Genomic DNA, 27993 nt, shown 5'->3' with positions numbered 1-27993 from the left:
GACCATATATCTAGCCTCAGACACAGGATGCTTTATTTCTATAGTTGAGACCTTGCTTGAGTTGTCACTAGTTCCTTATCTTCCTGGGAAATGAACATTCCTAGATCTACCTAAGACCAGCAGCATTTGACTGTCAGGGCCACCAGTCCTCAGGGACTAGAACCTGGATCACAGTGTGTGATATCTTTCAGTGTGGGGCATTGATTTTTGGGAAAATAGCATTTTGCATGTGAACTCCAGGGACAGAGGAAACGTGGCTGTGTCAGTGAAAGAGATTTCATTAGTAGCATTTTAAAAAGCACCCTTGTTACTTGTGTGGAAAGTAATTCTGATTCCCCTCTGACCTCTCCATTCCACGGGGAGTCATTTCATGCCACTCTTTTCATTCCTTTCTGAATAAGTTTTGAGTTCAGACGCTGTCACTGTGTGTTTGTGTCTCTCTGACATGTTAGTCAAATGCTCCCTAGCTGGTGTTTGGTTATGGTTGACCTGGGCTATGTTTGGTTTACTGGTTTAGCAGTCTTAAGAGCAGCTTCATTATTTAGAAATTGAATACTTTGTTTTCTTTTTGAAAAGTGCTCCCCCCCCCAAAAAAAAGTATTTTGCTGTTCTTACCTAAACTTTACCCATTCCTATCATATGTGCAGATAATTATATTCTTGTTAGCCCAGGTAGAAGGTGCTGCTGAACACAGGTGTGGTTCACAGAGACAGGGGCCAAGTGGCACCTGGTAATCCTTTCCATTTGCTTCATTGATTACATCATTGGTCATCTTAAACTATTATCTGTAGATTTTTCTCTGTAGGCAATTTCCCCCCCTTTTCCCAGTGCTGGGAATCAAACACATAGCCTTATCACACGTGAGACAAGTGCTCTACCACTGAGCCATGTCTATAGCCTGAAATGATCTATTTATGTTCCTCTTCCACTTCAAATGCTAATCCTGTTCTTCCCATGCTCAGAGTACAGGGTCTGTAGGATCCCTGCTTACTCCACGCACAAAAGCTCGCTCATGTTGGGACGAAGTTGGTTGTTTCCCTAGTCCTGGACATCTTCAGCTTCACTCTGCCCAACCCTTCTGAGACGAGTCACCTGTCACATTTTATCCTAATTCATGTCCCATTTGGGCTCTGTAGGAAGCACTGGTTCATTTTATCTATCTATCTATCTATCTATCTATCTACCTATCTATCATCTATCTATGTGATGCTGAGGATAGAACCCAATGCCTCATGCATGCAAAGCAAGCACTTTACCAATGAGCTGCAACCCCAGTCCCCTATTTTACTTTTTTTTTTTTGGTACTGGGGATTGAACTTAAGGGTATTCAACCACTGAGCCATATCCCCAGCCCTGTTTTGTATTTTATTTAGAGACAGGGTCTCATTGAGGTGCTATGCGCCTCACCATTGCTGAGGCTGGCTTTGAATTCTCAATCCTCCTGCTTCAGCCCACCGTAATGCTGGATTATAGGCTTGTGTCACAGTACCCAGCCTGGTTTATTCTTTTAGTTACCACTAAATCTAAAGAGTTAAGTAAAGGTTGAGGTTTTTCTTTTTTATTGCTTTTACAACTATAATGTTTAAGTGATTTCTGTGTCCAATGAAGTTTTCCATGTTAATAGGCTAGTTAGTTCACCTCACCACTCACAGATACCCACAGTTTTTTTTTTTCTTCCAGTGGTGGTATTGGGGATGAAATCAGAGCCTTTTGCGTCTCTGCAAAAACTCTACCACTGAGCTACACCCATAGCCCATTTAGCTCAGCTTAGATTTGAGAATTTTACAAAATTATATTTGGGGAGAAAAGGGTTTTCTTTTTTGTAGTTGGCATGTGCTGGTCATGCTGACTTGCTTCTGTTGGAGGTACACGAGGTTCTTGCTGCGGGTGTTAGTTACCAGGCTGGTAATGGGGGGGGGGGGGCGCTTGTTTCTGGAAGTGGGTCAGGGTGGAGTTAGTGAACTCTTTCTGAAGGTGGTTTTTCTTTTTTGTAGAGAAATAAGTCATACTGTGCCCGACATATCTATCCATGGCAGTCTCTCCTCAGTCCACTGCTCGCTAGATTTGTATAAATACAAGCTGATCCGAGGCTTATTAGAGAACAACCTTGGAGAACCCATAGAGGAATTTATGCGGCCGTACGATTTACAAGACCCAAGAATTCACGTGAGTGAGACCTCATGTTCTTATGGAACTCTGGTAGTCTTGACTGATGTCACCCTGTGTGTATATTCCTCAAACTCACCTGGAGAAAGAAGATGGAATAACAAGAAAGTTAATTTCTTGACCCAGGAACACATTTTTAGGTTGGCATCATTAACTCTGAGTTGATCTGCACTTTTCTTTTACAGACTGTTTTGAGTGGAGAGGTGTACACTTGCATGTGCGTCCTCATTGACATGGTAAATGTAAGCCTGGAGCTTAAAGACCCAAAAGGAAAAGAGAGTGCTGGGTCCCTCGCCAGGTATGTGACTTCTTTGATTTTACCCCAACTTTCAGAAATTGGGGGATTTCAAATCCAAAAACCTTGTATTTCAGATTCTTCTAGGAAAAACCGAACAAAACAGAAGCTTAGCAATATTTAGACCAAGTTAGCAGTAATGTAAGCAATGCACTGCTTTTGTACTAGTGGAGAGGAGAGGGTACAGCAAGGTGGTCCACAGTAGGGTGAAGCCTATTCACAGAGTACTTCTGCCAGGATAGGTTAGGTTACGCTGTTGTAGCAGCCCCAAATACCAGTGATCTGAAACTGTGAAATTGTGTGTTTCTTCTCAAAGTAGATGACCATTGTGAGTGGTAGTCTGCTGTTATTTAGTCACTCAGGGTGACAGACTGTTGGGATTTTTGTTTGTTTGAGGTAGGCCTCACTATGTTGCCCAGACTGGCCTTGAACTCCTGGGCTCAAGTGACCCTCCTGCCTCAGCCTCTCAGATAGCTGGGACCACAGGTATGCACCTTCTTTCTCAGCCTACAGAGTTTTTAATGTACCAGAGAGAGAACTAAGAGACCTGGGACAGACGGTCTCCAATGGTAGTGGAATGCTCAGGTATACCTCAGGGGCAGGACCTGAAAGAGTGCGGAGGGCCATCCTGCATGTGTCTGCACGGATGGATGGCACTAGTGACTACCTCACTGCTTAACTTTTCAGAAATTGGGGGATTTCAAATTCAAAAATCTTGGATTTCAGATTCTTCTAGGAAAAACAGAACAAAACAGAAGCTTAGCAATATTAGGCCAAGGTCCTTGCTTGGAAGCATCTGAAAGCTGAGTAGCAACTGTCCCTTGTAGGGACAACTGTCCCATGTGCTCACCCAGCAGTTCACCAACTTTGTCACGTGCTCGGTCTGTGTAGATGTAGGAATTTGGGAAACTTCAAGATTGCGTTCACACTTGGTAACTTCTTGTTTGATCCCTTTCACAGCCCCATAAGGCTAAGCACCATTACTCCTCTTTTCCAGATAGGATTTCAGACTAGAATAAGGTTGTGTGGCTGGGAAAGTGGTTCCACAGTTGAGAAGAGGGTGTCAGGGCTGGCGATGTCCCTGCTGAGGCACTCTGTCTCCTAGCTTGTCTTTCTGTTGGCAGCCTGTGCCTCCCTGACTCAGCCGAGGGAGCATGCTGTTGTGAACCTGGGGTCCTACTCTGATGTGGCAGCTCTCTGAGAGCCAGCAGTTTTCCTGATGCCTGGCTGTGCCCTTAGTTCTCCTTAGTATGGAAGAGTTCTGTATATATTGCTACAGTAGTACTGAGTACGAATTTCCCATTGTAGCTTTCTCTTGTGATTAAAAAAAATTCAGTTCCTAATACATTTCCCATTCTTGGATTAATTGAGTTATTGCTCTGTGTGGAGAGTAGTATGTGTTGTGGTTGTTCCCAGTAACCTCAGTGATCTTATACAGAGATTTTTGCAGACTCTAGAGAGAGATACCTACAGGAAAGCGAGAAGTCGATGGATGAAGGTCTAAAGGCACCCTTGACACCTGTTGGGGATTGTTATAAATATATAGTCTTCTTAGAGATATTATGGGAAATGGGAATAATAATGAATCAAGCATATAATAAATTTGTGGTATTGTTACTTCTCACAAAATTCCTATGAATAAGATCATCTCTTTGGATTTGCAAAAGTAACATCCGCGGCAAAGTGCCACTAAGTGCAATTTGAAGAATCTGTTAAAATCAATGCAAGATCTCAAAATGAAAGTTATTTTCCTTTACATAGTGTAAATATATTGATGATTTTTTCTTGTTATCTCAAACTTTGTAATGTAGAAGTGTCTTTAGCATTTTGTTTGTTTTCTCCCTTTTAGATTTGACTTCAAGAAATGTAAACTGCTCTATGAGAGTTTTTCCAACCAAACCAAATCTATTAACTTGGTTTCCCATTCCATGATGGCTTTTGACACCCGCTATGCTGGGCAGAAGTGCAGCCCTGGTGTGAGCAATGTGTTCAACTGCATTTTTCAGCCTTCCAAGAACAGCAGCACGCCCCAAGGATCTATTCAGATTGAACTTCATTTCAGGTAGTAGAACCAAACCCTCATGCCGCCTTCCTTCAGGGACATCTTTCTTTTTGTGGCATGTGGGTCAAGTCCATTTGACTTTAGGACATCCAAGGGCTCACTAAAAAGATAAACAGTGGTTCATCTGTGAAGTGTGCTGGATGTTGACTGGTTTCTCCTGCACTCTTGCAGTTTAATTCCTTGGCCAAAAGGTGTCTCTGTGGCCTTACCAAAAAGGAAGTGGGGCGGGGCTGGTGGGCTGGTGACAGAGTGTGCCCTGCCTTGGGTGAGTGGAGAGCAAAGTATTTCAGAATTGAGCAGGTCCGGAAAGTCAGCCTCTTGGTAAGCTTTAATTTGTAAAGTGACTCCAGTTTAAGCTTAAAACAAACAAACAAACAAACAAAACCCCCCAAAACAAAAAACAACCACCACCACCAAAACCAAAAACCCTTAACTTTTGGCCTGTAATGAAAGGAAAGGTGGTTTTGACTTTAATACCAGTTTGTTAATCCAGGTCTCGCTGGCTCAATTCCCCAGTAGAAACGGTTTTTTTACCTGTTCAGATCACAGTATGCTTTTCTCTGTGATATCATGGGAGGCAGTGTCATGTGTGGAAAGAGCGTGTTTTGGAATCAGTCAGACCACAGCTCAAAACTGGGGCCTACCTCTCCTACTGTGCACTAGGACAAGTGATTTATCCTCTTTGTGACTCAACTTCCTCTTATGAAATATAAAGCAATAAGTATGCCCACTTCATTGGGTAGAAGTCAGACTTAACATAACTGAGGCATGTTGCTTGGCACAGATGGTAAGCTGCTGTATTTGTTGTTACTGATGCACCTTGTACTGTTTTATGATATACTCTAGTAAGATTTATGACTACAGGAGTATGGACCCACAACCCAAATAACTAGGTTTGATCTAAAGAAGTCCTTCAGTGAAAATCCAGAAGGAGACCTTGGAATCAATGTCAGATTCATTCTCTTAGTATTTAATGCCATCAGATGTGCTATGAATATGAACAATTAATTAAAAAGACTGGGGAAATTTCATAATTAGGCAAACACATATAATTATAAAGGATATTCTTGTATTCATGTGTTCTTATATGCCTGACATTTCACTGTGCTGTTTAGAATTCCTCAGTGTGGAGGGTTTTCTTAGGGAGAGGTCCCATTCTCTCCACTTACCCCTGGGAAGTCCAGCAGAGGAGAGCGTAGACTTTTGTGGGAACGTTCTTCTGTGAGTTCAGGGGCAGGAGTGCTTATGCCTGGGATGGGCCGGGCACCTTACTGTCAGTTGAATCCTTAGGAGTATGCAAAGCAGTTGGCTTCTCCCTACTTTCACAGGTGTGGAGAAGACACACTTGGAGGAGAGCTAAGTGATTCTCGGAGGCACACAACTAAGAAGCCAGGTCGTCAGAACTCTGGCACTGGTGTCTCTAACTCTTCAAGCCCCTTGGCTCCCTGTCGTGGGCTCATTGCAGCTATATGATAAGGTGGTGGTCTTAGCTCCTTTGCTGGGAGGTGCTCACTGGAACAGTTACTTGCATGTATTTGGTTCGTCTACAGAGACAACTTCGCTTTGGTTTTCTTTATTATTATTGACCTGACTCCCTAAGCTTTCAGCTAGTTGTCCCACCCACATATATTTAATATACAAGGAGCCTTGAAATATTATTCTATTCATGTACTAAAGATATATAATTTCTTATAGTCAAATTATAAGGCCTTACCTTGGTTCTTGCTAACAGAAATACCATTGTTAGGGAGAGGAATAAACTATTCTCTTGATTGGAACTTTGAACGCTTTCCGTGTCTCAAGAAGAATTAGTCTTCTGTTGGGATTTTGTGTGTCAAATATAAATCACTTCACAGTGTTTAAAGGCTTGAAATATTTTCCAGAGAAGGGATCTGACACGCTGTGACTTTCCAGTTAGTGCAGAGTTCTGACAGTCTGTGTTCAAAATGGGGTGGAAAAATTTTACTGAGGGCAACATTTTTTCTCTATTACAAAAGGGCAGAGTGTTTCTGTGACAAATGCCGTGTTTGTAGGAAGGAGACGTGCATCATGATGCCCTTTCACTGAAGGCAGTGAGCCAGGTTTAGGAGAAATGAGACTCCAGAAAGTGGCCTTAGAAATATCCCCAACCAGCCTTTCCTGAGTTGAGCTGGCGGCAGGCAGGCGTCGGCAGTAGCCAGAGCACGGACCCTGGCTGTAGAGCCAGGTTCCACCTAGAAACCCTAGGGCAGTGCCTCTCACCTGGGTTTCCTGTCTTGGCAGGACTAAGAACCTCCCTTAGACATTTGCCTAAATGTACAATTTGTTGTAATAGCCACTATAAAACAAGCATTGTGGGCTAGAGGTGTGGCTCGAGTGCATGAAAACCCAACCAACCAAACAAACAAAAGCATGCACAAAAGAACAAATAACTTACATGCCCAACCCTGTCTTGGGAGTGTGGGGGCTAGACCCCTGGTAAATGTCACCCTACTTTTTTTCTTTCTCAGGCTAAAAGACTTGGACTCTCAGGTCAGTGTCAGCTAGAGAAACCACCTGGTACTAGATGTCACCTTGGTGTTTATGGCAAAGTGTTCCTAGGCGTCAAAGGAGAAAGCCTAATTGATGTTAAAACTGCCTGTGTGGAAGGCAGAGGGTTTCTTAGACACCTGCTGTGCTGTGTCTCCTATGCTGTTCATAGTCCTTGTTTTTTAAATTAGGGAACAGCCGAGGGAAGATGGGTGACTTATCCAGGATGTCTCAATTGTACCCGACAGGATTTAAGTCTAAGTCTCTTTCTATTATACCAGAGTTTCTCAGCCTCAGCCCTACAGGTTGAATATCTCCAGTCTAGAATGTTTGGGCCAGAGGTGTTTCAAACTTTGGATTTTTTTCAAATTTTGGAATATCTGTATAGACTTTGTTGGGTAAGCATTCCTAATCCAAAGATATAAAATCTGAAAAGCTCTCAGATTTTGGAGTACTTTGAATATTTGGATGGGGGATGTTCACACTGCCTTGATGTTTTGGGTCAGGTAATTCCCAGCCATGTGACTGTCCTGCGCATTAGGGTGGTGAGCCAAGTCCTGGCCTCTAGCAGAAGCCAATAGCAGCCCCTCAGTGGGACAGGCAAAAATGCCTCCAGACACCACCAAATGTTTCCTGGGGAAAGACATTAGTTGAACTCACTGGGCTATGCTATACTTCTTTTTTTCATAGTATATTCTTATTTTAAAAAGATTTTTTTTTTTTTTTTTTTTTTTTAAAAAGCATGTGCTGTGTGTGTGCTTAAGGAAGGCCTGGAATACCACCTGCTTTGGTGGTAGTACACGAACTAGAAGGTTATTGAAATACCTGCTCCTTTTTCTGTTTTATGTTTGCTGTCTTCTTTCTTGTAGGTCTACAAAAGATTCCTCCTGTTTTACAGTAGTTCTCAACAATCTCCGTGTATTTCTCATATTTGACTGGCTGTTATTGGTCCATGATTTTATCCACACTCCCAGTGATATTAAAAAACAAAATGTTACTCCTTCTCACCACCGAAACTCCAGCAGTGAATCTGCTGTGGTCCCTAAAACTGTGAAGAGTGGAGTAGTGACCAAGCGGTCTTCTCTTCCTGTGTCCAATGAAAGGCACCTGGAGGTCAAGATCAATGTAACAGGTAACTACCCAGAGGTGTGATTCATCTGTTCTTAATTGGATGTTTGCTCGGCACCCGTTCTACAGGATGATTTCTCTGTTGGCTCTCGTTTTTAGACTTGAGCACGTTCATATCTGAATCTCTTACAGAACAAGTGTTAAGGTTCTTGACCCGTTTTCAGGTGTGAGCTGCCTGGTCCCACTGAAGCTATGGGGTCTCTTATCTCACTCCTCTGCCCCCTAGTGCATGTACCCTGGCTGAGCACCTGCCTGGGCAGAGGTCTATTTTGCTAATTTGAAATCTGGCTTTAATTTTTTGTTATATCTGTGGGGCCCCAATAGTTGTGCCTTACTGAGTCTAGGCAAATTTGGTATATGGAAATCTCAGTTTTTAAAGGTAAATAAGTGAGAGGGTTGTTATTTTCTTTACAAAAAGAATATTTTCCTGGGCGGGGGTTATGGCTCAGTAGTAGAGCACTTGCCTAGCACGTGTGAGACACTGGGTTCGATTCTCAGCACTGCATATAAATAAATGAATAAAATAAAGGTATATATATATATGTGTGTGTGTGTGTGTGTGAATATATATATATTCTTTCATTCATATATATATGAATGAAAGAATATTTTCCTTTACAGATGGGTTTACTGAGGCTTTTATTGACTAGTGGGTTCTTCAAGTACATTTGTATGTGTTGTGTATACCTGACTTCTCAGTGGTTTTCTTGAAGTTGGCTTATACAATGTGTATTAAAAGCTTGTTCTACATATGGTTTAAAAATATTTTATTGGTGCATTAAAATTATACATAATAGCTGGATTTCTTTTTTTTAATATTTAGTTGTAGATGAACACACAGTATCTTTATTAATTTTTATGTGGTGCTGAGTATTGAACCCAGTGCCTCACACATGCGAGGCAAACGCTTTACCACTGAGCTACAGCCCCAGCCCCAATAGCGGGATTTCTAATGCCGCATTTGTGCGTGCATGTAGCCTAGTTTGATCAATCTCATTCCCAGCACCTCCCCCCATACGTGGTTCTTGATGGAGTCAGTGTGGAGCGGAGTAAGTTTGCTCTATACAAATGAGTAGTGAACTCCATACCTGCTGATTTTAAGTCTTGACATTGGTCATCTGCAGTCTTTATAGATGGTGCAAACAGCTTCACGGATACAGTCGTGGTGCTTTGTGCTGCCTGAGCAGCATCACTGTCTGAATCGACTTCCTGGGGATTTAAATGAGGCCATCACTAGACACAGGATGCTTCTCTGAGTAGGTGTCAGGCCTCCCAAGGGTCCTGGGATGCAGTTTTCGTAGTCTAAAGACAGATGCTCGAGGGAGAAACCACACCGCAGCCTTTTTGTCTGGTCAGTGCTCTGCTGGCTCAGCTCTGCATGGCCAGGCCAGAGAGTTTGTTCAGGATGACAGTGAAGCAGAAGGTCGCTGGTCAGTGTTCTCCAGCTTCCTGGCTGTGCCCTGACTCACGATGCTTTCTTCCCCAGGCACGGAGTTTGTGGTCGTTGAAGATGTGTCCTGCTTCGACACCAATGCCATTATTCTGAAAGGCACTACGGTGCTCACCTATAAGCCCCGCTTTGTTGATCGCCCCTTTTCAGGAAGTTTGTTTGGCATCGAGGTAAGAAGTCTGTGTTGGTTACAGCCCTGCACACTGTGCAGAGAGAAGCACCCAGAAAAGGTTTTGCCTCCTGAACTTTCATGAGAAGAAATGACCTGTGGAATTGGAGGACCTTGCCCTCTCCATTTCTCTTTCTTTCCGACTACATGCAGAGGGCCTTTTCCTCTCACACCCTCCTGCGCTCTGCTGGTCCCTATCCCCGGTGAGGCACCTTGATGAGTCCTCTTGTCCTGCAGGTGAGGCAGCAGTCCTCATTTCGCTTGTGTCCCCTTTGCCCCACATTGAGCACTGTCCTGTGGCCAGGGCTTTGAGGCAGTGGAGACCTGCTGAGGAAAGGGGTCAGGGATTTTATGTGCCATCCCTTCAGAAATATCTTAGATATAAAAGAGGACCTTGTCTCTAACAGTGGTGCCGTTGGCTCCAGTTCCATCTTGTGAAGGAGATGATTTGCTCCAGAGTGGCCTTTGTAGCCTAAGAATTTTATTATGCAAAAGCTGTTGTGGTTCATTTTGAGCTGTGGGTTGTGGAGGCAGCAGGGCAGATGTGTTTGCCTGTTCTTAACTCACTGTCTCAGCTGACGTTCCTTTTTGCAGTGTTAGAATATTTAGTCAGGATTCTGTTCCGCCTAGTGTTGAACTTTTGTGCCTTACTTTTCCCAGTGCTATTGCTCAGGGGATGAATGAGTAAAACTCATTTTTACCATCAGCAGTATGAGCAGCATACTTCTTTTGGGGATCAAATATAGCTGAATAAAACATGAAGGTTTCCCTTCTTGACCAGTCATTTATGTAACATAAAGCTTGAGCCAAGGGGCTGTATGCTGGGGTGAGTCAAGCACGGAATTGGATTCCCCTGGTTTGCAGGCCCCTGCGGTACCAGCTTTGGTTGGAAAACCCTGATGATTGATTAATGAACTGTCAGGTACATTTGGGTTCTGTGAAGCTGAAACTTCTTCAGGAAAAAAAAAAAAAAAAGACGAAACTTTTCTGTTCCAAAAAACAAAGTCTTAGAAAAACACTTGGCAAAATATTTGAGGTTCCTGTAAACTCCTCTTAGTCTTGTTCTTTAGGTGGCGCGACTCCATCTGAATTCCAAGCGCTTTTTGATTATAATTGGGGGAGAATTTATAGAGTGTACTGAGTTATTTTCAACTATGGCATGGGACCTTGGTGTCACATGTGTTTTGGTAGTGCTAGGAAATACCCCACGACCAGATAGGATACAGAGGAGACAAGAGAAACATTTTCTTCTTTTTCTTAGGCTCTTCTTGAATACTTGAAGGAACTTGGTCCTAAAATGGGAACACACCTTCACTTCCTTCTGTCTCTCCACATATTTATTTTTTGTCATTTTATTCTAGAACACTTAAAACATATGCAAAATAAACAGAATAATGCAATGAAGCCCTGTGTACCTGTCATCCAGCATCAATAATTAATGTATTTTTAATTAAGAAAATCCGAGGGGAGAGAGAATCACCTATCTATGTATCTGTATTTTCTACTGATAATTTGGTGTGTTTCCTTAAAAGAAAGTCCTGCTGCTGTGGTTCTATTTTGATTGGGCTTTGTTTTCCATAACCTATAATTAACTGTAACTTGCTTCCTACATTCTGTGTGATCCTTTTAGCTGTCGTTTTTAAATGGCTGCAGTGTTCTCTTGAGCAGATGTGATATAACCTTGGTTGTTCTTAACTATTAAAAAAGATTGAGTGACATTTTCTATATTTTACATTGTTTTATTGGACTAGTTCCTGGAGAGAAGCAATGTTATTGGGTTACAGAACATGAGATCATTAAGCCTGTGGGTGAACTGCTAAGCTGCCTTTTCCTATGGGTGGGCTGCTGGGTGTGCTCTTGGCCGAGGGCAAGAGTGTTGGTCTTGCTCTTGGTGGAGTTTATTCCAACAGTAGTCATGGGTCTTGCGATAACCCAGGACCAATCGTCCCTCAGCTGGCCTCCTGGGGCGGAAGGGTAGAGCCTTCCTAAGGTGGACGGTAATCCTTGCCTCTTGTTCTCTAGGTGTTTTCGTGCCGGCTGGGGAACGAGCAGGAGACAGCTCTTTCTATTGTTGACCCAGTACAAATTCAAGTGGAGCTCATGGGGAATTCTTCTTACCAGAATAGTTCTGGACTGATGGATGCATTCAATAGTGAAGACTTTCCACCTGTCCTAGAGGTAACTATCAAGAGCCTCCGTTCCGTAATGCACTGATGTGCCCCTGACTTTGTCCTCTGCTGGCTCTCCTGCCTGCTGTGAGCCCAGCAGCATTGTAGTTACTTCAGTACATACAAAGTAAATGTGATGTGTCTCTGACCCTGATGATCTTGCAGTCTCAGGAAGGATAAAAGACCTTTTAATTGTCTGGTATCATCTTGAGGTTCTGTGAAAGTTCACAGGAAGGAGAGCACAGCGTGGGCAGGAGCAGCAGGCACCTGGTTGTAGGTGGAGTTCAGTCAGGGTTGGTGGGGGCAGGAGGAAGGGCAGGGTGTGAACTGTGGAGAGGAGGGGCAGAGCATCCATATCAGGAAGGCAGGCCTGGCTGGGAGTAGAGGAAGGGCTGCCGGGGACAGAGTGGTACAGGGAGGTGAGGAGGCCTGGAGGTGAAGCCAGGCAAGGGACGCTGGAGAAGATGGTGTCGTATGTCTTTGGTGGAGGGAGTAATTAATCATTTGTTTGAGTCATAGGAGATTACAAGAGAAAACCACATTGATTTTCAGTTTTAGTGGAATCTCATGGGATTGCGGGGTGGGTGGGAGAGACAAAAAATGTGTCAGAAAAGGTTCACACCTGGACACTCACATGGCCTCCAGAGTTGCCTGTCTCACAGTGGTCTGCTGCCTTCACCAGTGGCAGCCACATTGCTGATCTTTGGTGAAGAAAACTTGACTCATGTGAGGTTATATTTGAATGAAGAAGAGATAAGTTATTATACTTTTTTTTTTTTTCCCCTCTGCTTGGAAATGAACCCAGAGCCCCACACATGCTGGGCAAGTGCCCTACTACCGAACTATATCCTCAGCTCCAAGAGAGAGAAATTGTTTTGGTCAGTTAATTTGTTTGAGAGATTTAAAAACTTACATGGGGGCTGGAGTTGTGGCTCAGTGGTAGAGCAATTTCCTTGCACGTGTGAGGCACTGGGTTCAATCCTCAGCACCAAGTAAAAATAAAATAAATAAAATAAAAATATTGTGTCCATCTACAACTAAAAAACCATTAAAAAAATTAAATGGGTCCATCAGCTGATAGGTGGTCGTATCTCCTCCACAGCCTTTCTCTGATCCCCAAAGCTGTGCTCTAATTATTTGTAGAGGAAAGTCATCCTGCTGAAGGTTTATCATAGGTTAATATGTTTGATTTGATACAGTTTTGTGACCATTTGACCTTATAACTGAGGTATCCTGCCTCAGGGTTTTTAGTACTTATTTTCAAGATCATTGCAATCTTTTAAATGAGAAATTTGTTCTAGTTTTGTTGTACTTTTGGAACTTGAAATGGAAATTACATCTTTAAGATTATGGATGCAAAAACCAAATGTAACTTTAACAAAATGCTGCCTTTTAAATTTTGTTAGATTCAGTTACAAGCCCTGGACATCAGGCTCTCCTATAATGATGTCCAGCTGTTTCTTGCCATTGCAAAATCCATCCCAGAACAAGCCAGTGCTGCGGTGCCAGACTCAGTGGCGGTGGAGGCAGAATCCATTGGCAGTCACCTTCCAGGTGCATGGCGTGTTGGAGAGGAAACCAGAGAAGGGACGAGACGTACCTTAGATCCTGTCTTGGGTAGGTGTTGAACTGTAAACCCACTCAGTGTTCCTAATAACTCTCCTCCTTTTTAACTGGAAAATTTTTCTTTTGCACAGTTCAATTGTTCAGAGTCGAATTATCCGTCATTAAGTATAACTGTAACTCATAAGAATGACTCTAATTTTCTTTTTAAATTAAAAAAACTCCCAGACCTTTTTGTGTCACGATCCCTTCTGAAATTTATGGCCAGTGCTCAAGTTTAAACTTTGAGAGTTTTCCTCTGAAGTTATAGACATAATACTAAATTTTAGTTTTAAGCTTCTAAAAACTTAATAAGCATAAGAAAAAGACAACATTTCAAGGTATGTTTCATAGAGGTCTGTATTAGCTCATTTTTTGCCTAGAGAAATGAAATGTTTTAGTCACCATTTCTGAACTTCTTTCATTTTCTTTCTTTTTTTTTTTTTTTGTACTGGAGAATGAACCCAGGGGTCCTTAACCACTGAGCCAAATCCCAGCCCCTGCTTTAAAAAAAAAAAAAAAAAAAAAAAAAATATATATATATATATATATATATATATATATATATATATATATATATAATTTTTAGTTCTAGATGGACATAATACCTTTATTTTATTTTTATGAGGTGCTGAGGATCAAACCCAGTGCCTCACGCATGCCAGATGAGCGCTCTACCACTGAGCCCCAGCCCCAGCCCCCTTTTTTATTTTGAGACAGGGTCTTGCTAAGTCACTGAGGCTGGCTTTGTACTTGTGATCCTCCTGCCTCAGCCTCCCGAGTTGCTGTGGTGACAGGTCTTTGCCATGGCTGCATAGCTCATGTTTTTCTTAAATTGCACTGTAGATTAATTTATTTTTTTTTGGTGAGAATTTTTTTTTTTAATATTTATTTTTTAGTTTTTGGTGGACACAACATCTTTGTTTGTATGTGGTGCTGAGGATTGAACCCAGGCCGCACACATGCCAGGAGACAGCACTACGCTTGAGCCACATCCCCAGCCCCACTGTAGATTAATTTACATATTATTATTTCCTAGAGCTGCAACTGGCTAGACTGCAGGAGCTGGGCTTCAGCATGGATGATTGTCGAAAAGCTCTTCTGGTGTGTCAAGGTAATTTGAATGGGGTGCCCTTATCCATTGTTTATCTTGACAGTGTTCTTTCTTTCCATTTCCTCTGCTCCCACAAGGTGAAGTGGCCAGTGTATTCAGATGATCCTTGGTGTGTCTCCTGGGGGCTGAATGCAATCTGATCCTGGTCAGAGCTCGTGTGAGCTGCAGGATTTTCTGTGGATAAAAGTGTGGGCTGTGGAGCTGACTGCCTCGGTCAGATTCTGCCTCTGACCCTTATCAGTTACTTTTTAGTGACTCTGGGCAAGTTGCTTAGCTTAGTCCCACAGCTTCTTTATCTGTGAAATGAGGATAAGAGGCCCTCACTGGGGGAAGAGCCTGGCATGCGGGAAGTGCTCTGTAAATGTAAGACACTGTTACTTGTGGTGGTCATGGTGGGGATTCTGCCACTCATGAATTTTTTTTTTTTAAACTCACGTGATTGATTGATTGATTGATTGATTAATTAATTTTACCCCGTATACAGATTGCAGAATCACATCGGTCACACATCCACGTTTTTACATAGTGCCATACTAGTGACTGTTGTATTCTGCTGCCTTTCCTATCCTCTACTATCCCCCCTCCCTTCCCCTCCCATCTTCTCTCTCCACTCCATCAACTGTAATTCATTTCTCTCCCTTGTTTTTTTTTCCCTTTCCCCTCACTTTCTCTGAGCTTCTATTTGCCTTTCTCTGTGTTTTCTTGTGGAGTTCGCTGTAGGTCTTTAGAAGTATCCTTTTTATCCCATCTTCAAATGAGGAAACCAGCTCAGACAAGTTAAGTAAATTTGTCTGAGGTCACCTATTGTACAGGACTAAAATAGATTTAAAGTAAGGTCTTCCTGACTCCGAAACCCATGTTCTTTCCACTGTGTTACCTTATACTTTCTTCTGGGTTCCCCTTTAAGAGAGAGAAGTCCTTATATTTGTGTGCATACTTTCTCTCTATTTCTTTAGGTACTATGTATACCCATGCATATTCTTTCTCTTCTCTTCTCTTCTCTTCTCTTCTCTTCTCTTCTCTTCTCTTCTTTTCTTCTCTTTCTCTCTCTCTCTCTCTCTCTCTCTCTCTCTCTCTCTCTCTCTCTCTTGTATCTTGATAAGATTATATAGTAGTCCTCCTTTACCTGTTGTTTCATGATCTGTGTTTTTGGTTACCTGTGCTCAATCTTAGTCTGATAATATTAAATGGAAATTTTAGAAATAAACAATTCATAAGTTTTTAATTGCACATTGTTCTGAGTAGTGTGGTAAAACCTTGTTGTCTCCTACCCAGGATTTGAATCATCCCTTTAATTAGTGTATTCATGCTGTATATGCTACCTGCTCAGTAATCACTTAGTAGCTGGCTCAGTTATCAGATCTGTCAGGATATCACTGTGTTTGTATTAAGTAACCCTTATTTAACTTAATAGCCCAAAGCACAGGGGTAATGATGGCAATTCAGATATGCCAAAGAGAAGCTGTAAAGTGCTGTATTTCCTTTAAGTGAAAAGGTCAAAGTTCTTGACTTAGTAGAGAAAGGGAAAAAAAAAAAAATCATATGCTAAGGTTGCTAAGATATATATTAGGGTTGAATCTTTCCATGGAATTGTGAAGAAGGAAAAAGAAATCTGCTAGTTTTACTGTTGAATCTCAAGTTGCAAAAGTTATGTCCACAGTAAGTGCTTAGTTAAGATGGAAAAGGCATTAAATTATAGGGTTTGGTTCTGTCTGTGGTTTCAGGCATCCACTAGGGATCTTGGGAAATCCATGAATAAGTAGAGACTAGTATGTTGCTGTTTTCAGTCAGCTTTCTCCCTGCTGTGACTAAAAGACCAACCAGAATAACTGGAGGAGGAAAAGTTTACTTGGGGGCTCACGGTTTCAAGGTCTCAAGAGACATCAGCTCTATTCCTGGGGACTGAAGGTGAGGCAGGACATCATGGCAGTAGAGTGTGACAGAAGGTGAGGCAGGACATCATGGCAGTAGAGTGTGACAGGAGGAAGCAGCTCACATGACGATCAGAAGACAGAGAAACTCTACTTCCCAAATACAAATATCTATCCCAAAGCCACACTCCCAATGCCCCTTCCTCCAGCCACACCCTGCATGCCTTCAGTTACCACTCAGTTCATCCCTATGGGGATTAAGTCACTAATTAGGTTAAGACTGTCACAACCCAATCACTTCTCTTCTGAACCTTCTTGCATTGTCTCACATGTGAGCTTTTGCGGGATACCTCACATCTAAACCATAGCAATTGCAAATAGAATTTTATTGACATTTAAATAATAGTTTATCGAATTAAAATTTCATTACGGTATACTTTATATTATATGAGTAGTATCTTCTGGTATCATTATAACTTACTTAACGATTCTTTACTTTTTAAAAAATTCTTTCAATAATGTATTATAGTAAATAGTTTTTGGTGTCAACTTTCGTCTCTAAGTATTTCTTTGGTAGAGAGACTTAATATAAATACTAGAGGACCAAAGGTAGAAATAATGTTTTTCAGTCTCTTACCTGAATTTTATAAGTTGTTCTCTAAGACACATTGTACCCAGGCCACACGCTGGACAATTTTATGTGAAAATGCTATCTTTTCATGTGATGGTTCACATCAACTATTATCTTTCATCCTGAACCATTCATTGAAGGTGGACCACTGATCTTGGTTTCTTAGCTTTGATTTTGCCCGGACATCATTGTTGTTTATTTTAATTAACTTTGTATCCCTTAATATTTATTTTCCCTGTGCTTTTCACTTTTTCTTCAGTAATTCAAGCACATTTTTTTTATAAAGTTCTAAGAGACTTTTGGACTTCCTTGTTTTTCTTTCTTTACTAACTAAAGCTATTTATTCACTAGTTCTTTCAGTAATAAAGGTGATAATAAAAACTGTTTAAAGAGCCTGTATTATGTGCTAGGCTCTGCTCTGGGAGGTTGACCTGTGCCCATTTATTTCCTCTTTGAGTCAGGCTTCTAATGGGTTATAGGGCACAGAAAGATCAAGTAACCTGCTCGAGGTCCCGTGGCAAGCTAGTGCAGAACAGCATCTGGAGCTGGGCCCTCGACCACTCAGGCCTCTGTGCTGGGGCCTATGGGCCTGAGTGTGGGATTCCATCTCTCTCTTATCCTCCCCAACAGATGTCACGGGAGAAGAGGGCAGTCATTGGAAGTATGGTGGACCCAAGTGGAAGGTGGTCTGTTCCTTGAAGGCAGAATTCCTCTTACTCTGCTAGCACACCCCCCTCCCCACAACTCTCAGAGTCTAAGAATGCCTGTGGTGCCAAGGCTCTCTCGCACCACCTATAGGTTTCTAAAAAACATGTTCCTCTGTTTCCTCTGAGTTGCTAGGGTCACTATGGGAACTGGTGGGACTGATCACCTTTTAATTTCTCTGAAGGCCAACTGAAAAAGGCAGCAAGTTGGTTGTTCAAGAATGCAGAGCCTCTGAGGTCACTTTCCCTGGCCCCCAGTAGCCGTGAGGGTCCTGGGGCTGTGCCTGCCCCGAGGATCTCTGGAGTGGAGATCAAGGCTGAGAGCGTGTGCATCTGCTTCATCGATGACTGCATGGACTGTGACGTCCCCCTTGCGGAGATCACCTTCTCCCGTGAGTGCCATCCTCACATTTGGGTTCCTCTCTGGTGTTTTCAGAGGTGGCTGAATTATTCTGGCTGTCCTATACTTGGATGTGGGTGAGATTTAAATAATGTTTACACATGGTTTTCATTATGTGTATTTTATAGAAATTTGTATTTATTTGCCATATGTGGCCTTCAGCCTATAACTTAGGAATAATGGAAATTGTCATTGATAAAACTTCCATTACATTAACAACTCTAGCTAAATAATTCCTGATTTCTCCATTTTGCTTATGAGGGTTTGTCCCCCCATCCCGTACTAAGGTTTGAACCTGGGTCTCTCTGTCACTGAGCCGTATTCCAGCCCTTTTTATTTTTCATTTTGAGATAGAGTCTAAGTTGCTGAGGTTGACCTCCAACTTTCAATCCTCCTGCCTTAGCCTCCCAGGTTGCTAGGATTACAGGCGTGCATCATTGCTTGCAGCTTGTTTATCTTTTTATGTTTCCTAATATTGCAGTGAATAATGTTACCAAGGCAGTTAAAGATAAGCTGAGAAAATAATGCTTCTACCTTGTTTCTCTCTTGAGAATAAAAAAACATGAAATCAAAATCTCATTAGAAAGCTCAGTTTGATGTCTCCTCCGGAGGCCTCCTACGTGGTGGATGTGTGCCTGTGTCCTATGGTAGCAAGGGGTCCAGGGCAGGAATACTGTGTCCTGCAGTACTTCTTTGCAGGCAGATGGGAGGAAGCTTTTGAGGAGGGTAGATGGGAATTCACGCTGGTTCACTTAATTTCTCTGTGTTTATGTCTTGCCAGCTTCTTCTCTAGGGCTTTATTCTGGCCTTTTGCATCTCATAGAAATTATTCTTTGCCCTGTGCTTCCAGGCATTCCCAGGGACACTTATTAAAAGTAACAACCAGGGGCTGGGGCTAGGGCTCAGCAGTAGCACACTTACCTAGCAGTGTGTGAAGGCACTGGGTTTGATTCTCAGCACCACATATAAAGAAATAAAATGAAATAAAGGTCTATTAATAACTAGAAAAACATTTTTTTTAAAAAAGTAACAATTAGAGTTTTGACCATTGCTATGAACATCTTTTGTATAGGGGATAATTAGATGATTTCCTATTTTTCTATAATGATCTTATTTATTTATTTATTTTTTGCTAGGAATTAAACTCAGGAGCACTTTACCACTGAGCTATATCCCCAAACCTTTTTATTTTTTATTTTCAGACTGGGTCTTGAAAGTTGCGTAGGGCCTTACTAAATTGCTGAGCCTGGTCTCAAATTTGCAATCCTCATCCCTCAGCCTCCTGAGTTACTGGGATTACAGACGTGTGCCACCGTGCCCAGCTATAATCTTAAAATTTTGAACAACATTCATCGGGACATACTTGTTCTTATTATTGCCCTCTTTTCATATATTCAGGTAGAAGTATCTTATGTTGCAACAGGATACACCTATGTGCCAGGGTGGGGATGGAGGGAGGCAGATGAGGTCCTTACCTCCAGCATAACATTTAGAGGTGTGCCCAGAATGCAGCAATCAAGATAAATAGTATTTTAATTCAATGTTTTTAAAAATCAACATGGATGACAACGGATACATGATGAACAGAACACTCTTCGTGCTGTGCGGTGGCCATGAGAGTCAGCTGCAGTCAGCATCTCTCTAGTGGGGTCTGTAAGCCAGGGCCACCTTGCTTGCCCTGCTCTGCCCTGCCCTGCCCTGCCCTGCCCTGCCCTGCCCTGCCCTGCCCTGCTAGCCAGTGAGATCTGCTTTCCTTGCAGGTCTGAATTTTCTCCAGCATGTGAGAACCAGCCCTGAAGGCTACGCCCACTTCACCCTTTCTGGAGATTATTATAACCGTGCTCTGTCAGGTCAGTATAAGGTGATATTATTATGGGATTTAAAAAGTAAATTTAAATATTTGCCTGAACTCGTTGCTACGTAAATTTTACATGTGGGAAAGGGTGGGTGTGGGGGCAGGACAGGGAAAGATTAAAAGTGAGTGACCGAATTAGCCAGAAGATGGAGATTTCCTGTTTCACTCAAAACATATCTGACATGTTGCTACTGATTATTTAAAAAGAATTTTTCCTTGTTAGGCCTTTCTTTTTTTCTTGGTAGGAGAGGGTTTACTGAGGACTCAATGGACTCTTTACCATTGAGCTACGTCCCTAGTTCTTTTTATTTATTTTTAAAAATTTTGAGGCAGAGTTTCACTAAATCATTGAGGCTGTTCTCCTGTCTCAGCCTCTGTCACTGGGATTATAGGCACATGTCACCGTGTCTGGCATAATTATAAGATCTTTCTGATTTTGGAATTTGTAGTAGTGAAGGATCATTTGTTCGGCCCTGATAATAGTTCAATTTCAAGGGAGATTTATGTCTATAGCATTTTAACCCTCAGGTCTCCTAATTGCTTACTGGACCTGTTTGGTGAGAAGTGTACTGAGTCAGTGATAATGTGCATTTTGCCCACCCACCCCCTAGATAAAACAGGGCAGGTCAGGGTGAGCTGATTTTCCAATACATGCCTAGATTTTACTGCACAATTGCTTCCTTCCCATTGGAAAGGCCAAGGAAAGGGCCCGTGCTAGTCTTGTTTTCATCACTATAGCAAATACCTGCTGCAGGCTGTGGTTGAGGTGTCCTCAGCATCTCGTGGTGATATTGCTTATGTTGATCTTGGTTATTCTATAAAACCTCAGGGTCTTCTCAGGTCTTATTCTATAAGACCTCAGGGTCTTTTTTTTGTTTTGTTTTGTTGTTGTTTTTTTTTTTAATACAACCAAGCCCAGCACAAGCCCTTTGGGACAGTGATTTATCTGGTCTGTCCTAGTGGCAGCTGTGAAGCTCCCCTTTCCTCCATCCTATTTGAAGAACCGCTAGCCATAGAGAAATCAGGTCTGCAGATGAATGACAGGGAAAGTGCTCCTCCTCTGGCTTCAGTACTCTGCTCACCACGACGGATTGTTCTCTGCACCAGGACACTTGCTACCTGATGGCAGAATTGCTTGTCCATCTCTATCCCTATGTATCCCTGTATCTCAAATGTAATAGGTGCTTAATATGTGTTCAATTAAGCTCTCAAACCATGAGACTTAAAAAAAAAAAGAAAAGAGGTTTATTTAGCTTATAGATTTGGAGGCTGAACAAACCAAAATAGATGGTCCCATTGGTTTGGCCTCTAGTGGGGTCCCAGTGGTGGAGGGCCATGTGGCAGAATGCCAGGGCATGAGAGAGCGCCTGCCAGGAGGTCAAGAGCAATGTAGGCTCAGGCTCCAGCTTTCATAGCAGGAACCAGCTCAGGACTTCCATGAAGACTGGGTTAGTCTTTTTTTTTTTTTAATATTTATTTTTTAGCTTTAGGTGGACCCAATATCTTTATTTTATCTCTATGTGGTGCTGAGAGTCGAGAGTCGAACTTGGTGAGCGCGCCATCACTTGAGCCACATGAGGGCACGCCCCCAGTGATCTCCCATTCTTAAAAGGTCCCACTACCTCCCATACTCTGCACTAGGGATGCAGCCTCCCACACTTGCATCTCTGGGGACAGACCACCCCTAAACCATAGCAAGGCTTAAGCAGGTTGAGATTCAGAAGCCACCCTGTATTAGGGCCAAGTGGTTTTACAATGAACTTTTTTGCCTTAAGAGAGTTTGAAGAAACTCCCATTAGCTCCCAGTGTGGACAGAGCCAGTGAGGACTGCTGTGCAGGGCCTGCAAAAGCCACAGGTGGTTGCTGCTATCCTTATCTTAAGCCCCACTTAACAGCTGCTGCTGATTGTTCTAGAGAGCAGACCACATTTTCCTCTGCTCTGGATTCACTTTAGAGTGACACTCTTGTTTCCTCGTTGTTCAGAATGTTTGACTTTAGAGTAAGGGCTCAGTCTTCCTAGTTGAGAGAAGCTCTTGCGGGGCATATGGTAGTTATTTTTCTGAGAATCATTTATTTTCTTAGTCCAAATATTGCTTACTTTTAAAGATGTTATGAACATGTTCACATCAGTAAGTGCCAAATGGAATAAGTACTAATGTATCCACCCTGTGTATTGTATTGTATTGGATTCACACTGTGTCAGATTGAATAAGTATATTTAAAAATCTTAAAAGTTAACTGGCTTGGAAAAGTACTTTCTAAATCATAAAAAGACCCTACTTTTCACACCTGACAGACTAGCAAAAACTGTGATGCTCCTACATATCTGTGCAGATTCGTGCTCTGGTGCTGGTGTTAAGTTCATAAATTGACACCACCACTTTGGAAAACAGATCAGCATGACCTGGTGACGCTGAGTGTGAACATGCTTAGCCATGCAGCTCCATGCTGCTCTCCAGGCATGAGAACTAGGAAACACAGATGACACCACTTGTAGTAGTGTTCTTCCTTGCAGCAATGAAGTTAGAGTTAAATGAATGTCTTTCAGCCAGGTGCCATGGCGCACGCCGGTAATCCCATTGGCTCAGGATGCTGAGGCAGGAGGATTGCAAGTTCAAAGCCAGCTTCAGCAACTTAGCGAGGTGCTAAGCAACTCTGTGAGATCCTGTCTCTAAATAAAACACAAAATGGGGCTGGGGATGTGGCTCAGTGGTTGAGTGCCCCTGAGTTCGATCCCCAGTACCAAAAAAAAAAAAAAAAAAACTCTTTCAGAAGCAGAATGAATAAATGAGTTGTACATTCATTAGTGGCTTACGTTAAGGGGTGAATACATTTGACCCTTGTCCATCTGGTATAATGAGATGCCCAAAGACATGTTGTTGAGCAAAAGGAGAAACTTGAAAGAGACTGGGTTCCACTCCCAGGAAGCTGTATACAGGAAGACTGATTAGTGTGATCTTGAGGAATGCATACATGTGTGGTGAAATTATATAGAAGAGCAAGGAAATGATCAAAAGCTCCTGCAAATCATTGCCTGGAGTTGGGTGGGAGGTGGCTGCTGGGAAGGAGATGGTGGGCGTGGCGCTTGGTGCTTCAAAGGAACTTATGATTTTCTGTTTTTGGAATGGTGGGTATATGGGTGTGATAGTATTTTCTTTAAGTTGTCCGTGTACGTTGTTTAAATTCTTTTTGTATGTATGACATAAAAAATGAGAAAATTTTTGAGCAAGTTAAGTTAATGAGCCTCTAAGTATATCTGTTTGTCTTGCTAGTGGCTTGTTCACGTAACCAGGAGCATGAAAGGTAATGGTCATGGAAGCTACTGTATTTCTTTTCTGACCAGACACTCCTTGAGCGGCTCCAGAACTGGTCCTGCCTGCTCTGTTGTGGAACAGGGCACGCGTACTCCTGCCCTGCTTCCTGCCACCTCTGGAAGACCATGGTGTGGGTGTCTGCCCTTCCACAGGATCCTCTGTGCTGCACACACAGCTGCGGGTGACCTATAGCCAGAGCTGGTGCTTTCACTGTGAAACTGAACTGAGCTCTTAGGCTCTCGTCTGTCCTTGCTAAGCGTTTGTGAATGGTGTTCCCCTGTAAACTGTTGGTGTCTGCTGAGCAGATGTCTCACTTCCTGTGTTCTCTTAGGCTGGGAGCCATTCATTGAGCCATGGCCATGCTCTGTATCCTGGCAACAGCAGGCAGCTAGTCGTCTGCATCCTCCTCGACTAAAGCTGGAGGCCAAGGCCAAACCCCGTCTGGATATCAACATCACTTCTGTACTAATTGGTGAGTGGGCAGTTGCCTGTTGCAGGTTGGTACCTTGCTCTATGCGAGTCCCTGGAAGACTGTTCACCCGCTGTTGAACATTCATTAGTGGCTTACCGTTAAGGGATGATGCCAGCCATGTCCGACGTCACTTACTTACCAGGCTGCTTTTCTGGCAGACCTAACATGGCCTCAGGAGTCTTCTCGACCCACTTCTCCAGAGTCGGTGTCCCATGTTGAAGCTTACAGTTTAGTTTTCTTTGTTTTGTTTTGAGATGGGGGTCTCACTATGTTGCCCAAATTGTCGAGAATTCATGGGCTCAAGTGATCCTCCCAAGACTCCCGAGTAACTGGGGCTGTAGGTGGGTGCCACCTCACTGGACTTCACCAGAAAAGTGATTCCAAGAGTTTTAGACTTTGGGATACGTAGTGACCCTGCTGAACTTTCTCCTCATAATGCTTGGCCACCGGGCTTTATTAAATGTCCTGGAAATGAATATAAATACATTTTTTCAGGTTATTCAAAAAATAATTTTACTTCAAGGTATGGTTGGACCTGGTCTTCATAGCAGAGGCAGTTGCCCTTGTTGTTTCCGGATCAGGTTCTGTGCTGACCCAACTTGCTCACAGGGTTGCCATGCTGATGGTGTGTGCTCTGAAAGATTTTTGGTAACTCTGAAATGTACACTTGTAGATTTGACGTGGTGAAGGAGAACCACTTTATCATTTGTATTTCCGTCATCTAAAATTAGAGTAGCATCTTCATATCATCAGGCATTTTTTTACATTTGCTATGAAGATTCACATTCACTGCTTTATTTCTTAGTCTGTGTGATCACATTTTGATAATTCTGCAGTTCTCTCTGAGCGATGTCATGTAACTTTGCAAATGGTGACTTTCTGCACTGTGTCTGTCTGGTGAGGCTGTTAGAGTAGACATCACCTTGCCCTGTCAGGCGCAGTAGAGTGTGTGTGGTGAAATGAGACCATGTTTTTGACCCTCCAACTTAATCCCTGCCCTTTTTTTTTGATACCATCGATTGAATTTAGGAATGCTTGACCTCTGAGCCACATCCCCAGCCCCTTTTTATATTTTATTTAGAGACAGGGTCTCACTGAGTTGTTTAGGGCCTCGCTAAATTGCTGAGGCTGGCCTTGAACTCTCAATCCTCCTGCCTCAGCCTCCTGAGCCACTGTGATTACAGGTGTCTGCCACTATGTCTGGCAAAACCCCCATTTTAAATGATCAAATTCCCTTCATCAATTTTCTTGGATATTCAGTATACCAATGTAATAGTAAGTTAACTTGTAATCCTCCTAGACTGTATTATTTCACCTTTGTGTTTTTCATGTTATATGCTAAACCAGGTTAGACAATACTTCTTTGAAAAGCTCCAGTAAACACGAATTTGCCTCAAAAGGTCCTTTGTTATATTTATGATGAGCTTCTATGTATTTAAAAATATCTTCTAAAACATTTCCTTATTAGTGGTGAATTTTTTTTTTTTTCACTTCCAATTCCTTATTTCAATAGTGTTATGAAACCCAGAAACATTGTTAGGACCTCTCAGATTTTAAATAGCCAAGAGTTGGAATTGAAAACCAAAAACCAGTAATCCTTGTTCCAGAAAGTGTAATCTCTTAGTGTAAAAGATCTTCACTTTGGTGTAGCATATGGTAGTTATTTTGTTAACCTGCTATTCTCACTGTAGTTCTTATCTCCAAAAAAGGAAGCTACACTAGGAAGATTCTTGCTGGATTTCAGCCTCCTGAGCCGGTCTCTCCCTGACCATGTTCTTCACCAACTAGGTCCTTCTCGAAACTGCTTGGCTATGTTCCTAGTGTGCTGTGCTGTTCTGACAGAGCACTCTGTTCCCTGAGTGTGCCCTAGCTTTCCTGTCTTGGAGTCCCTGTGTGTGCTCTGCCTTCTGCCTGGAAAGCACCTGTTCCCAACCTGTTGGTAAATCCGAGGCTGATCATTTCTCAAGACCCAGAACAAAGGTCCCTGCCTCACTGAAGAAGGACTTTGGTGTGCACACCAGCACTTCTGCCAAGCAGAATATGTTTTCCCTGGGCTCCTTGGTGTTTTATTTATCTTTGTGTTTTCACTTTTCACACGTGGTGTGGCTTCATGGTGGGCATTTTGTGCATAATCGTTCCTTTCCTGGAGCTTAGGTTCTCCAGGCCCAGACTTTCCCAGCATCCAGCAGAGGCCTAGCATCTAGGGAGGCACTTCATAAAAGCTTCTTTTGCTTAACTGAAACTATTCAATGTGAACTCTCCATCCTTGCTGCTGCTCTTCTTAATATCTTTTGGGGATTCTTTTTTTTTAGATCAGTATGTAAGTACCAAGGAATCATGGATGGCAGATTACTGTAAAGAAGACAAGGAAATAGAGTCAACCCAATCAGAAGACTGGATGGGCTCTTCAGTGGACCCTCCATGCTTCGGACAAAGTAAGATTCGTATCTGCAGGTGTCCGTCTGAATTGCTGTACTTTACTAAGAAATTCAATAGACCTGTCATTCTTCATGGAGAAGCCTATTGGAAACCCTGGCCACCTTCTGTTGTTCTGTTTTAGTTTTTGCAAGAGACAGTTTTCTGGCACAAATTACTGAACTTTTAGGTGACCTCTAAATCCACCTATGCAAGGGAGAAAGGATCTGCGACATATCATTTCTAATTTCTGGTAACATTGTGAATGAACGGGTACGCCCGAGACTGTGTCTGGTTCAGCTGCTGCTTGGTTTCTGTTTTACTTGGCGAAGTGTTGGTTTCCAGTATATGGGTATTTTTTATTGGGATTTTAAAAAACATCTCTTCTAAGATCTGAAGCTAGTGCTAGAAGGTTTGCACATGTATCCTTGAATAGAGGGAGAGTGGATCCCATGTGGTGAGGGAGTTTAAGAGGGGGCCCTGTATTGTTCATAAGGAACAAAAGAATTGCATACCCAGGCGCCTGGGGGGAGAGGAGTCTGTTTGTTCTTTGTTGACCATGTTTTCTTCCCTTACTTTATGCCTCACCATGGAGCATTCCTCAGAGCTGGGGAGATTGTGATGGAAGGCCTGGTCTTGGTTGTTCCACAAGCCATTGTCATCCAAATTGAACTCAGCCCCAAGTCTTTCTGTGTGGTTTCCCGGAAGAGTCTTGGCTGGACTTCACATAACTCCTGAATACTTAAATATTCCGCCTGGTCTGCAAACAGTCATGGGAGGGTGACTGCTTAGTGTATGAAGTATTTGTGCTAGTTCATCTCTCCTCAGACTGCATAAAGCGGACTTTCTGTCTGCCTGTGCTTCTAGAAGGAGAGACAAAACCACTGTCAGTTGTGCTTGTCTTCCCAGTTCCAGGTTCTGGGTTCCAAGGCCATTGCTTAGGAGTCTGGGCTGTTCAGATGGTGTCAGCTTCAATTCTCTCCTCTTCCAGCCTTCCCGATTTATGTGTCAAGGAAACATAATCTATTCTACCCGGAAGACTTTGGTAATCTCTGTAATATGTGATATGTCCAAGAGGGTTTCTCTGAAAGTCATTTTTGTACTGGGAGTTTTTTTTTAATCTGATCACTGCAAATACTAGGAGGGCCTGATGTTCAGGAAGTGGACCCCCCTCTCTAGCCCCCTCTTTCCCTCTCTCCTGCTCTCCACTCTCTCCCCCCTCTTTCCTCCTTTTTCCAGTTAATAAGTTGCTTCATTTATGCTAAATGCCAATGTGAAGTCAAAGCTCAGTTTTTATTTATGTAGATTTTTGTGGTTATGTAAGCTGATAGAGGTAAGATGTATTTTTAATCACAAAATTAAATATACGTGAATTTCCAAATGTCTTTTTTTAATTGAAAATTCCAAGATGGTGTTCTTTCTGTGGACCAGAGTTGTGTTCTTTAATAGGCCTACGAAATCATTGTATCATTGTTGGCCTTTTTTTGATGGCAGTAGATTTCAACCTTGTTGAACTGATCATAAATTTTCAGGTCTTGGGCTGGAACTGTGGCTCAGCGGTAGTGTGCTCGCCTAGCATGTGTGAGGCCCTGGGTTCAATTCTCAGCATCACATAAAAATAAGTAAACAAAATAAAGGTATTGTGTCCAACTGCAACTAAAAGGTAAAT

At 42.6% G+C, this 27993-nt stretch overlaps 1 protein-coding gene across 7 annotated transcripts in view; it reads left to right on the top strand.

The window, feature by feature from the left end:
- Nucleotides 1-27993, top strand: part of Vps13d (vacuolar protein sorting 13 homolog D) — a 245867-nt gene that overhangs the window by 74097 nt on the left and 143777 nt on the right. For all 7 annotated transcript variants that reach the window (XM_076861265.2, XM_076861268.2, XM_076861267.2 and 4 more), the window contains exons 28-39: nucleotides 1995-2166; nucleotides 2352-2464; nucleotides 4311-4523; nucleotides 7901-8163; nucleotides 9646-9779; nucleotides 11801-11956; nucleotides 13353-13563; nucleotides 14588-14662; nucleotides 18054-18260; nucleotides 20029-20118; nucleotides 23769-23909; nucleotides 26222-26344. In XM_076861265.2, coding sequence (XP_076717380.2) covers nucleotides 1995-2166; nucleotides 2352-2464; nucleotides 4311-4523; nucleotides 7901-8163; nucleotides 9646-9779; nucleotides 11801-11956; nucleotides 13353-13563; nucleotides 14588-14662; nucleotides 18054-18260; nucleotides 20029-20118; nucleotides 23769-23909; nucleotides 26222-26344 — 1898 coding nt within the window. The remainder of the gene's footprint in view (nucleotides 1-1994; nucleotides 2167-2351; nucleotides 2465-4310; nucleotides 4524-7900; nucleotides 8164-9645; nucleotides 9780-11800; nucleotides 11957-13352; nucleotides 13564-14587; nucleotides 14663-18053; nucleotides 18261-20028; nucleotides 20119-23768; nucleotides 23910-26221; nucleotides 26345-27993) is intronic.

The sequence above is a fragment of the Callospermophilus lateralis genome, chromosome 7, assembly GCF_048772815.1.
Source record: "Callospermophilus lateralis isolate mCalLat2 chromosome 7, mCalLat2.hap1, whole genome shotgun sequence".
Classification (NCBI taxonomy): domain Eukaryota; kingdom Metazoa; phylum Chordata; class Mammalia; order Rodentia; family Sciuridae; genus Callospermophilus; species Callospermophilus lateralis.
The sequence above is the reverse complement of the archived record's forward strand: the minus strand, read 5'-3'. Positions and strand labels throughout refer to the sequence as shown.